Below are 13936 nucleotides of genomic sequence, written 5' to 3'. Positions count from 1 at the left end.
AGTTTTCAGAGTCCATTGATTGGGAACGTGTACGCAGGGAGAGCGAAGCTGCCATGTTTGTTTGTGGCAAAAATAAGTTTAAAATATAACTGTAGAATGTGCAAATGTGACAATTACCTGGAACAATAGAATGATGAAATGTGGTATTACAGTACAAGTTACAGTGGCTGTTCCTGAGAATTTTTTAAACATTCTATTTGTTTATGTTGCTGATGAGGGAGTGGTAACCTTTGGGGGGTAGAAGGGGCTACTTTGCAACAGACACATGAGGGGTGGGTAACAAAGCCTGACACACAATGAAAAATACGCCAAGTTTTTTAAAATTTCTTTGTGTGGCCCTGTCCACATTACCATTGTTGCTTAGACAAGATTTCTGTATGTGCGTTATAATTAATCGAAATTAATCGATTAAAAAGAAAATTTGATTAATTGAACACAAACATTTTAATCATTAACAGCCCTAGAAATAACGGTTAATGAGATTTGCAAATCACTGCATTCTGTTTTTAGGTAGATTTCACACAGCGTCCCAACTTTTTGGAAATTGGGGTTGTAAAACGAGGCAATCCCCAGATGCAATAAAATGAACACTCAACTGACAGGTAACAGAACAATGCGACACAGATCAGAATTTGAAAATCTTTATCAAAAACAAGTTTACATCAGCAGATACAAAAGCAGTCTAGCGTGTTTAGACTGGATAACTAGTTTTTCCATAAAGTAAATGTAAAATCCCACAAGTACACAACCAGGGTAGGAATCTTTGTTCCGTTAATTCACAACACTCTGTAACAATGTAATGTTGTCTCCTTTCAACATAATGCGACCTATAAAAGATAAAAGCATACATACAGTGTATAAATATTGAAGAAATCTGAGCGACATTGCATAAAATACTTTGAGAAAAACAGCATTTACTTGACAAGCACTAACTCGCAAGGTCAAATGTATTTACTTGCCCTGACTAATAAAGTGATTTCTGATAAAGATAACAAATTACAGTTAGTTTTTCAAAGATTACAAAGCAAGTTAACATGTTGACTTAAAAAAAATGCCAGATAAGATGTGGAAAATACCAGTTATAAATCAGTTCAAATGTAAAGACTATGACAAAAAATAAAAACAAAAAACTGTTAAACTTACCAGTAACTGTTCCTGGGAGTCTTTCCAGGACAGCACATTAGAGAGCATGACTCCACCCGAGGGAGGGAACACAAAAGTCAGGCTTTAAAAAGGTGGTCCCTCCCACAGTCAGTCAGTTTTTGTGCCGAGAAACCGGAACATAACTGAATGACTAATAAGAACACACCAACCAATCAAGGGAGGGAACTTCCTGGTAACTTCCTGATAACAGAGTTACCAGTAAGTCCAACTGATTTTCTCCAATTACTGAGATTTATAACTACATCACAACCAATAATACTTTTACCAAGATGGAATCTGTTAGTTTGTAGATGGTGAGTTACACAAACCAACTCAGAAGCAAAACCAAAACAGATTCCTGACTACATTATATCCCATGATGCATCACTAAAAATGGTAAATCGTCTTGTGCTTTCACAGAAGTGCTTTCACAGAAGCAGTAAATTGGTTATGTCGCAGACAGTATATTAAATACCAATTCGTAAGGTGTGCACAAATACTGAGATCCATAACTGCCTCCTGAACCAAAGATGCTTTCACTAAAGCAGTCGTTTGGCTATTTGGGAGGCAGTATAGCAATACCAATACATAAGGTATGTGCAAACACAGATTCATAACCATCTCATGAACCAAAGCAGTGAGTTGGCTATCTTAGAGGCAGCATAGTAATACCAACACAATTGGTATGCCCAACACTGAGATTTATAACTACCCCATGAGCCAATAAAGCTACCAATTTAAAAAAAAAAAAAATTTGGTTTATCTCAGAGACAGTATAGTAATACCAACACAAGGTATGCACATACTGAGAGTCTCAACTATCTCCTGAACCAATATCCTTTTACTAAAGCAGAAATTGGTTTATTTCAGAGACAGTACAGTAATACCAACATAAAGTATGCATATATAGAGGGTCCTAACCATCTCCTGTATATTGTTTTACTAAAGCAGTAATTGGTTTATTTCAGGCCCAGTATGGTAATACCAACATAAGGCATGCACATACTCCGGGTCATAACCATCTCCTGAACCAATATTCTTTCACTAAAGCAAATAAATTGGTTATCTCGGCGACCGTAGAGAAATACCAATAAAACAAGGTATGCACAACCAATGAGATTAATAACTATCCTATGTACCAGTGATGCTTTCACTAAAAACAGAAAATGGGTAATCATAGAGACAGCATAGTAACACCAATACATAAGCTATGCCCAACTGAGATTCATTAACCATTTCATGAGCTAATGGTGCTTTTACTAAGCAATGAAGTGTTTATTCCAGCGACAGTATAGTGATACCAACACATAAGGTATACGCCAACACTACATTCCATAACTACCTCATGAACCAAAGATGCTTTCACTAAAGCAATAAATTGGTTATTTTGAAACAGTATAATACCAATATATAAGGTATGCACAATATTGAAGCTCATAACCATCAAAGCCAAGTTATGTCTTTCCTTAACTACCTCCGGGCCGGCCGTAGTAAAAAAACGGCCGGCCAGGATCTTCTGTCCCCAAAAAAATGGTATAAAATTCTTCTCAGTACAGCGTTGCATGACGGAATAAACGTCAGTCAAAGTATCGCAGCGCTGAATACTGAAAAATGGCCTGGCCAGGAAGGGGGTCTAAACACCTGGTCTTGAAGTGGTTAAAGGAGAACTATGAGGCGAGTGCTTTTCACTCACCTCATAGTTCTAGCCGACCTGTGACAGTGAGACTGTCACAGGTCGGCTCAGTAGATCGGGAGGTGAGCGAACACATACCGGCATTCGCTCACCTCTTGATCCTGTCACGGCTCTCTGCCGTGACAGGGGAGGGGCTGGATTCCCTCCTCCGATCTGCCAGCGCTGACTGGCGGAACGGACGGGGTAGGGTACAGCTGGCTCTGCCTCTAGATAGGCAGAGCCAGCTGTCAGTCACGCAGCTGGGCGGATCCCGGCACAAATGTCGGGATCCGCTTCAGCGTCTTAGTATACCGCGAGCAGCAGCTCACGGTATACTGAGCTTAGGGTGACAGGAGGACGCTATTTTGTATCCTCCCGTAACCCTAAGGAGAACTATGGGGAAAAACCTTAACCCCATAGTTCTCTTTTAAAGAGGTAAATGGGATAGTTTGCAGACAGTACAGTCATACAAATGCTTACAGGTGCTTGTCTACCAATGTATGCATCAAGCTGTGCAAGAGATGTAGACAAGAGAAAAGACTTATATTGCGGTGTCAGCATATGGCAAGGGACACTGTATGCCTCTTCACTTGGCCACTAAAATGTTTACACATACACTGAGTGGCCAGATTATTATGGCCACCCCATCAGTACTTCGTTGGGCCATGAGATGACTCCACAAGATGACTTAGTTGGGCCGCCTCGTGACTCCACGAGATGTTGAAAGGTGATGCGAGGAATCTGACACTGCACTGTTGCCTTGTACCAGTCTTGCCACTCTCTGTTCTGCCCTAACATTGACTAGTCGCTGATGGCCACAATTCACACGTTCAGACCCAGATTTTCGGCTGACAGTCCAGTCTTTAACAATGAGCCCCTCTTGAACATTTAACAAATTCTGCTGTTTTGCGGATACTCGCTCCATGGCTCCGAGCGCCAACAATCATCCCACGTTCAAAGACTGTTAAATCGCGTTGTTTACCCATATCTTCAGGAAAAAAAAGTCACTTCTACTGTCGTGGTAAACAACCTGCTTCCCTATTTATAATGGTCTGGCCCTCTAGCAACTTCAGCGCAAAATTATAGCTAATTTGCCTACAAACATCAGGTGGTCATAATAATCTGGCCACTCAGTGTATATAGCTTCTATCCAGGTGAGATAAAGCTGCAGTAATGCAGCTAAAAAGACCCTTATCATGAACTGAGAAAGTGCTGTACACTCTGTACAAGAAACCCGAAGGTTGCAAACACAGAAATCAGTAAAGGGCCCACAAATGTGAGGCAGACACGCCTAGGCCGATACAATTCATGGATTGGCTCAGCCTGTGAGCAGTTGTAGATTGGAAGAAAATAAACGCTCACATGAAAAAGGTTAGATACTTGCTCTGACACAGAGACACAAAGACTTAAAAAGGAGAACTATGGAGTCAGGGCTTTTCCCCATAGTTCTCCTAAAGGTCACAGGAGAACACAAACTAGCGCCCTCCCGTGACCCAAAGCTCGCGGTATACTGAGAAGCCGCAGCCGGGACGGATCCCGATAATACTGTCTGGATCCACCCAGCTGCGGGATTGACAGCTGGCTCTGCCTATACAGAGGCAGAGCCAGCTGTGCCCGCCCCCTCCCCCATCCGTTTCGCCAGTCATCGGTGGAGGATCGGACAGGGGGGAATTCCTGCAGGGAGCTGTGAGTGACGGTCAGGGAACGCAAAGAAAAAATGTGGAACGCATGTCACATTTTGCTAGATGCTCTACTTTTCCACGTTTGTTAAAATGAATGGTGATGCATAGTTTTATATGATAATTTATACTTTCATATTTTGACTCCTATCAATTCTATAGATGAATAAGGAAAGGATTAAGTGAACTTATCTTAAGTCTAATATATGGGGGCGTGAGGTGAATAGCAGTTTTGTCTTTTTTTGTATTTTTACAGCTGCCTAGCATTATCTATCTTCACTGAAGTGCCTGAGGGGGGTGCCTCTTTTGGTTGGTCGCATACCCTTAAATAGGGTGCACCATGTGGTGTTTATTTGGCAAATTTGCTTAACTTTAGAGTATTGGTGATTGACCAGAGGAGTTAGTACCCCTGGCTGTAACACCATTTCTACATTAAGCAGATTTTAGTCTTATTTATTGTAGGTGTCTTAGATTACGAGTTATGGCCTTGAAGGGTATAAAAATATTATATTTAATTTTTTGTGTTTTTTCTTCTTTTTTTGGTATATGCAACTCCCACGGTCTATCAATGTGCCAATGAACCATCCATCTACGAGGTCCCAGGTTATGTACCAAACAGGTAGATCTTATCCTTTTTCAGGAAACTCATTTTTCGTTCTAATGGTTTCCCTAATTCCTCTAATAAATATGATCCTTTATGGTTCCACAGCACAAACCCAGAGGCTAAGTCTAAAGGAACATCTATTGCTGTACATAGGAAATGCGGAGTACGCGTGTTGGCGGAGGAGACTGATCCAGATGGTAGATAGGTTTTCCTAAAGTTGAATTTAAACGGGAGTGGTGTACACAGTAGCCAATTTCTATCTGCCTAATGTGGCACAAGTTCCCACAGGGTTGAAATTCCTAAGGTTAATTAATGATTTTGCTGAGGGGCCTATCATATTGGGGGAGGATTTCAACCTTGTGATGGATCCCTCTCTGGATTCTTCTTCTGGAAAGGGGGCACTCTTATGGTGATAAGGGCATTGAAACAAAGTTTATATCAGATGAAGTTGTTGGATTTTTGTCGTACAATATACCCTAAGGAGCGGGCGGGATTGTACCTTTTACTCCCCTGTTCACAACCCTTAGTTATATTGAATTGTAATCACAATCCTTGTTAGAAGCTATTAGGGCCTGTTCACACGACGTCCGTTTTCTGTGCTGACCTGATCCGTACGCTCCTGCACTAAAAATGCATCCCAATGTATCCCTATGTGTTTTACGGGCTACAGTTCTCACTTGCGCAGTCCGTTACGACAGAATAAATACTGCATGTCACATTTTGTACGGTCAGGAAACGGTCCGGAAACGCAAAACGCGTCAAAAACGCACTGCAGCTAACATACTGACAGCCCCACTCCAGCAAAAACGCATCAAAAACACACTGCATCAGTAGCACCGCGTCTGCAGATCTGCACCTGATTTCATGTGAACAGGCCCTTAGGGTCAATTTTGGTCCCATGGTGTGGTCAGATCATTCCCCTGTACATGGAGAAATTCAGCTAGCAAAAATACCCTATAGATGTAAAATATGGACTAAATGACAACCTTCTGCTGGACTCGGTTGGCAGATATTAGAAAGACAATAAAGGAATTTGTAGAGGTTCATGCTACTGATGTGACTTCTCTTTCATATCAGTGGGAAGCTTTAAAATGTGTAATAAGGGGACTGTTCATCTCACATGGGACGCGCTTGAAAAAAGCCCATACCCCGCAAATAAAAAAAATATTTAGTTAAGTTGCTGAATTGGACTTAAGACATCGTAGAGGAGGAGGAGTCTTGGTGGGACTGGAACTTGTTAAAAGGAGAACTATGAGGTGAGTGGTTTTCACTCACCTCATAGTTCTAGCCCACCTGTGACAATAAGACCGTCACAGGTCGGCTCAGTAGATCGTGAAGTGAGCGAACACATACCGGCGTTCGCTCACTTCTCGATCCTGTCACGGCAGAGAGGGACTGGATTCCCCCTCCCCACTCCTATCCTCCAGTGCTGACTAGTGGAACGGACGGGGGAGGGTACAGCTGGCTCTGTCTCTAGATAGGCAGAGCCAGCTGTCACTCACGCAGCTGGGCGGATCCAGACAGAATTGTCGGGATCCGCTTCAGCTGCGGCGTCTCAGTATACCGCGAGCTGTAGCTCGCGGTATACTGCGGCGTCTCAGTATGCCGCAAGCTGTAGCTCGCGGTATACTGAGCTTAAGGTGACGGGAGGACGCTATTTTGTGGACAACTATGGGGAAAAGCCCAAACCCCATAGTTTTCCTTTAAGGCCCGCCAGGAACTGCTTCAATTATTAGTTTATAAACATCTTCGGCTCCGAGACCGCTTTTTGATATGAATAATAAATTCAATTAGCGCATACCCTCCACCCTAGATATTTGGCCTTACCCATTCTTTCACTACGTAACTTGGAAAACAAGATTGTCCATAGCAATTCAGAAATCTTAGAGGTTTTTCATAGGTACTATTCTACACTATACAATTTAAAGGAACATTGTTCCCCCGGGGACAGAAGCCCAAAAAGAACTTAAAGTTAGGGATTATATTGAGACATCGGTTTTACCTCAAATACCATTGGACAGAAGGAATTATATTCCATATTTACTTCTGAAGAATTGGGGAGGACTATTAAAAAGGCTAAGAATGGGAAGGCACCTGGACCCGATGGGGGTTTTATAATAGATTTTATAAACATTTTTTAGAAGAACTGTCACCCATATTACTGCGAACCTTTAATTCGATCTCGGAGAGCTGTTCCTTCCCGCCTCAATCCCTTTCTGCACATATCTCCTTGATTTTAAAACCAGGTAAGGACGAGTCGGATCCTGGAAGTTATAAGCCAATTTCTCTTCTTAATGGAGATATTACATTTTACTCCAAAATAATAGCTATGAGATTACAGTCTATTCTTCAGCAAAATTATTCACACGTATCAGGTGGGGTTTGTTAGAGGTAGAGAAGCGAGAGATAATACCATTAAGACATTGCATCTAATATCGCATGCAAGTAAATGTAACATCCTGATGTGCCTTCTCTGAGTAGACGCGGAGAAGGCGTTCGATAGGGTGAATTGGCAATTTCTATACAATTCTCTTAGACAGTTGAACTTGGGCCATCAGCTACTGGCTGGGATTATGGCATTATATTCCTCCCCATCGGCTAGAATTAGGATAAATGGATGCCTTTCTGACCCTTTAAATATCAGTAATGGAACTCGTCAAGGTTGCCCTTTGTCCCCAATTCTGTATGTGTTAACGAAGGAGCACCTAGCAGTCGCCCTATGAAATAATATCAATGTTAAGGGTTTGCGACTTTTGAAATGGAATACAAACTTGCATTATATGCAGATGACTTACTTCTATATGTCACTTCTCCAACCACTAGTCTGCCTTCTATATTGCAAGAGTTTAAGATTTTTGGTACTGTGAGCAATTTTAAGGTGAATCTCGCCAAGTCGGAGATCCTTAATATTTCTTTAACTCATAGAGAACGAGATAGGCTTAAGACATATTTCCCTTTTAAATGGCAATCGATTTCTATTAAGTATCTGGGGGTTTATATTACTTCAGAACCCATGTCCATGTACTCGTTTAATTACCTCCTATTCGTGCGTAAAATAGAGTCCGAACTGCAGGTTTGGTCTCCACGATGTATCTCCTGGATAGGCAGAGTGAATGCTTTGAAAACAATACCTTATAAAACTGCCCAGGTCTTTTTTTCTTAAATGGCGTTCTCTTTTTATTAATTTTATTTGGAGATCTTCGAAATCGAGTATTAGTTATCAAACTCTTAGCCGGAAAAGAGAGGATGGAGGGTTAGGTTTACCGGATTTTTCTCTTTATTATAGGGCTTCAATGTTAAGTAGGATCCTGGAGTGGTTTAATCTAGATCCATTGAAACAGCGGGTGGTTATTGAAAACGAGTACTGTCTCCTTTAGATCCCAGGGCTGCCTTCCCTTCTACGTGGCTATGGAGAGTGGCCTCCATTGGTATGGCATGCCATTCATTGTTGGCATAATGTACGTACTTAGGGATGTCCCGATACCGGTACTAGCATCGGTATCGATACAGGGCATTCTGACAAGTACTTGTCAAAATGACCCGATACATAGCGCTATTTTTTTTTTCTCTTACCTTCAGGCTGCTGTGCGGGAGAGCAGCGGTGAATCAGCGCTGGTCCGGCGGGAGGAGCTCCAAGTGGCGTCCTTATTTAGCTGGCCGGCGACCGGGCAGTCGCCGGCCGGCTAAATTAGGACCCCACCTGGAGCTCCTCCCACCGGACCAGCGCTGACGCTCTCCCGCACAGCGCAGACTACGACCTCACAAGCGAGGCACATCGTGAGGCACCAGCCATCATCGAGCAGTGAGTGAGGGCAAGGGGGTCCTTATTTAAGAAGCTCTTAATATTAGCAGAGGATAATTGTCAATCTATTGTCTGCAGTGTGTGCTCTATATGTACTACATATAGAGTACACACCGCAGCAATAGATTGACAATTATCCCCTTGCTAACATGAATGGATTAAATGATCCATAGTAAATAACATGTAGTTGGATTATGGATCATTTTAACAGGGGAGAATTGTAACCATTACTGCCGTGTACTCTATATTGTTGTGGAAATTTTATTATATGGAATTATGTGGACATTTTATTTTAGGATGTGTGTGTTCTATAGATTGTCATCAGTCTCCCTGTGTCAGATTTAACCGAGGAACGCTCTAGCAGAGGGTACTTGGGTTGAATCGGGACCAGCGATAAAACAAGTCAGTATGAAAACCTTCTCATGGGCTTGGAGCCCTAAGTGCAACGCGCTGGGCTTCTTGCCTTTAAACGTATGTACACATTAGCGAAGCGGAGTCCGTACAACGAGAGATACGTATTATACCTATCCATTTTGGATCCATATCTGCTTTTATAATAAGACATTGATATATGCCTTGTCAGTATACTCGTACCGTAGATAGATAACCGCATTAGCAATGTCTCCTCAGATAGTCTCAAACCTGTAAGAACAAGTAGAATGATCTTACTAGATACTGGTCCCTCTGAGCAGTATTGAATGGGGTCCATGCTGACAATGATGGGGGATGGGCATCCACATGGCCGATCGGGACGATGAACGGGACTCATCCTTCCTTGCTTTACAGGGATGATGTGTGTGCATTTCACTGTTCGGCCATGTTGGTGTACTCCCCTTTTCCTTTTGATATGCATCTGTACTTTTTGGGCTGACGTGGTAAAGCTGTCTCCCACTGGGCGGCGTCCTTTTGCCTTAATAAATGGAGTTGGGGGTCTGTTCAGCCCTTTTTTACACTGACTCCAGCATCGTGTCTGACTCTCTCTGGCGCTAAAGAAGTACTTCATCCCTTATACAGAAAACCGAAAGCAGCGTGCTTTTAAGCGCGATGGGATTGTTTGTGCTGGGCGCATTTTAATGCCGAACGTGTACCTTTTAGTGCACCAGAGATTTGTCCAACCAAAATATCCATGACAATATGTAGTACATATATACAGTACATATTCCCAATATGCTGCAGTAATAGATTTACAATTATCCTCTGCTAATATTAATAGGTTAAATGATCCATAGAACAAGTACATGTTATGTACTGTGGATCATTTAATCCATTTATGTAAGCCGAGGATAATTGTAAATTTATTGCTGCAGTGTACTTTATATGTAGTACATAGTACATATATGTTACACACGTCCAGTACACTGCAGCAATAGATTTACAATTCTTCCCTGCTAATATGAATAGGTTAAATGATCCATAGTACATAATAGTACAATATGTAGTTGTACTATGGATCATTTAACCTAGCTATGTTAGCAGGGGAGAATTGTAATTCTATTGCTGCAGACTGCAGTGTACTGGACGTGTGTACTGTATATGTACTATGGATCATGATTTAACCTATTCATGTTAGCAGGGCAGAATTGTGAGCGCCTCCCACAAACTGAGCACCGAGATGCGATGCACCGATCCTGCCCAGCGCCGACCACGTGAGGCACAGCGCGAGGCAACAGGGATCGGAGTGAAACCGAGTGAGGGAAGCTGGGACAGGGCTGTCTGTAAATCTATTGCTACAATGTACTGGAAGTGTGTACTGTATATGTAGTACATACAGCACACATCCACTACAGCAATAGTTACAATTTCTTCCCTGCTAAACATGAATAGGTTAAATCATGATCCATAGTACATAATAGTACATAACATGTAGTCGTACAATGGATCATTTAACCTATTCATGTTAGCTGGGGAGAATTGTAACTATTACTGCAGTGTACTGCGGTAATAGTTACAATTCTCCCCAGCTAACATGAATAGGTTAAAATGATCTCAGAGGCAGATGCATGATCGGATTTGTAGTTTCACGGTAGCTGTGTGAAAGCAAATGCTTTATTGTTCTAAAACAGTCAAATTAAAGTTCTTCATAAATCATAAAGAAATTGGCCTAAAATCATTAGTCTATTGTTTTTTAAAAAAATGCCCTGTCCCTTTAACAAAAAGTATCGGTAATTGGTATCGGCAAGTACATGAGGTGAAGTAGTTGTACTTGGTCCTGAAAAAGTGGTATCGGGACATCCCTATAAAGTACTATCTAGCCCTTTAACCTCACTTATGGACAATCTTGCTTTTCCGGCGGGAGCAGTGTCTACATTAGGATGGCAAAGATCTTTTTGGCCGCAAATGAGACATGTAGTGGGCTTGACATCTTATACCTAGGTCAGATCTGTTGCCCACTAATTCAGAGGCCAGAAAAGCATGGCTGGCTTATGCACAATTGATCAGTTATTATAACACTCTGCTTCCTAGGTCCGAACTACATAGGCCACTTACTCAGTGTGTTGCTAGTTCTCCGCCTAGACATTCCTTGTCCATCCTGTACTATCTGTGTTTATCTAAGCTCTCATCAGCCCCATTAACATATGTAAAGCAGCGGGAAAGTGAGCAGAGCTGTCAGAAGAATGGGAAAGGTGTTTCTCTGCATCGTTCAAATTATCCATCTCATGTGCCATTCAAGAACGGAACTATAAATTGATATCTAGGTGGTATTGAATATTTAACCCCGTCTAGACTCAAAGTTTTCGAAAGACCAAACTGATCTCTGTTGGACATGCCAACAGTCTATAGGTACCCTATTAGATGTTTGGTGGGAATGTCCCTCGATTAAGACGCTATGGGATAGGGCGTTTACCCTATACAACTCTGCATATGCTACACAGATGCAGAATACCCCACAACTTGCTCTCCTAATGATCATCTCCGGGTCAGTCACCTCTGCCAAACGCTCAACATTGCGATTTTTTCTGTTTACAGTCCGTATGATTATCCCGCGTTATTGGAGAAGTTCAAGTACACCCTCTATAATAGAATGGTTGGAAGTTCTAAACAACCTTATACGAATGGGGGGAATCATTCTTAGAAACAACAGATGGCATAGTTTTCTTGGTAGTTCTGACATCAAGCTAAAGTTTGTAATCCTGTTTTATTTATATTTAAAATATGAGATGACCAGGTTGGGAGTTGCTCTCTAGTCTATTTTTCTTCTTCTTCTCATAAACACTTTTATTTCTTTGCCAGGCAATATATTTCTATACCATGTCTCTGGCAGTGTAATCTTTGTCTTTTTCCATATATCAATTTCCACAATACTGGCTTTCAATCAACCACTGAACCTGAGAAGATTGGTACGCAGTAAGTTGATCACAGAAGAGGAACGGACACAGAATGGCGCAGTACAATGCAAAAAACCCCGCTGCAAACTTTGCCAACATATATGTGACAAGAATACAGCGAGTCACAACAACAAAACGTACACCATTAAGGGATCATACTCATGTACATCTGCCAACGTGGTTTATATGATACAGTGTTCAGCATGTGACAAAGGCTGTTACATTGGGGAAACTGGCCTTAAGCTACATCTCAGGATGAACCTACACAGGAGCTCGATCAAGAACCACAAAGAAAATGAATATTGCACTCCAGTAGGACATCACTTCTCCCAGAAAGATCACTCCATCCAAAACCTCAATATTAAAGTACTGAAAGTGAATTTTAAAAACTCTCATGAAAGAAAAACATTCGAAATAAAAATGATTTTACATTTCAATTCCATGAAGGAGGGACTTAATGTCGATTCTGGTTTTCTTACACACCTCAGCAAAAATGTAAAAAATGTGTCAGTCATTTATGAACAGAACCTGAAAACTGCTTCTGACCTGAAGGAGAGGTTAACTCTCGAAAGCTTGTCTTTTATATATTTTGTTTGTCCAATAAGAAAGGTATCATCGCATACTACAATACTCCGTTTTTGTGTGTGTGTATGTGTGTATGTGTGTATGTATGTGTGTATGTATATATAAAATTTAAGGGCATGTTCACACCAGCCAGTGTGTTCCGGCCCAATTGGGGCCTGGAATGCGCTGGATCGCATTGCGGCCAGCTCACTGTGTTGGGGCAGGAGGGGGAGCGACGGTGCATTGAACTCAATTAGCACTGCAGCCATGCCCTCCGGCCACAGTGCGATCGGCCGCATGGGAACACGTGGCACATCAGTGCCTGCGTTCTTCAGAAAAAAATAGTGCAGCATTTTTCCAAGCAGATGAGCAACTCTGGCAGCATATCACTGTATTGAAATCAAACCAGGTAATGCGGCCAGATCAGAGGCTCATGAGGAAAGGAGGGAGATATTCTGGTGACGACACAAATGTCTTCCAGTAAAACAAAGATGCATATATTTATGACTGTGCCCCTGTTGGTTTCTCACTTCCTGTCTGGTGAAACTCTAGTCAACAGGACAAGTAATGACAGTAAAGCCTTAAAACTAGGGATGCACAGATGCTAGTATCGGTGCCCAAATGCTCCCGATACCAGAACTTCCAGTATCAGGAAACTGGGCCATTACCAGCCCCGATTGGCCAGAAAGCCGGCTCCGTGCTTCATCACCGGGTGACGAGGGAACATGGAGCAACCTTCCCGGCTCATCAGGAAGCCAGGTGGCAAGTCATTACACGCTGCCCAGCTTCCCAATTTGGTCAGAAAGCTGGCTCCATGCTTCGTCGGCTGGTTCCTTAAATGGGACTTCCGGTATCCGTATCTGCAAGTTTAAAAAAAAAAAAAAAAGAAAACGTTCTATCACATCAGTACTAGATACCGAAAAACCGGTATCGGTGCATCCCTAATTAGAAAACTCACCACACACGTTACAACCTGATTGTACAATCTTCTTTAGATCTACCAACAACTATGTAATGGTTGTCTGCTTGGATAGATCAGGTAGGTCCTTATAATACCTAATTTTGTTAAATTAAAAGTTGATTCTACAGTCAGATTGTAACATGTAAGTTGATCCTTATGGAGCCCTTGATAGCAGTAAAAACTTG

At 42.0% G+C, this 13936-nt stretch overlaps 1 protein-coding gene across 1 annotated transcript in view; it reads right to left on the bottom strand.

The window, feature by feature from the left end:
- Window positions 1-715: 715 nt before the first annotated feature.
- SNRPE (small nuclear ribonucleoprotein polypeptide E) overlaps window positions 716-13936 on the bottom strand; it is a 24730-nt gene continuing 11509 nt past the window's right edge. The window contains exon 5 of the mRNA XM_018571931.1: window positions 716-827. Coding sequence (XP_018427433.1) covers window positions 772-827 — 56 coding nt within the window. The 3' untranslated portion in view covers window positions 716-771. The remainder of the gene's footprint in view (window positions 828-13936) is intronic.

Source organism: Nanorana parkeri, unplaced genomic scaffold (genome assembly GCF_000935625.1).
Source record: "Nanorana parkeri isolate BGI_ZX_2015 unplaced genomic scaffold, ASM93562v1 scaffold1870, whole genome shotgun sequence".
NCBI lineage: Eukaryota > Metazoa > Chordata > Amphibia > Anura > Dicroglossidae > Nanorana > Nanorana parkeri.
This window is presented reverse-complemented; position numbering and strand designations above follow the sequence as displayed.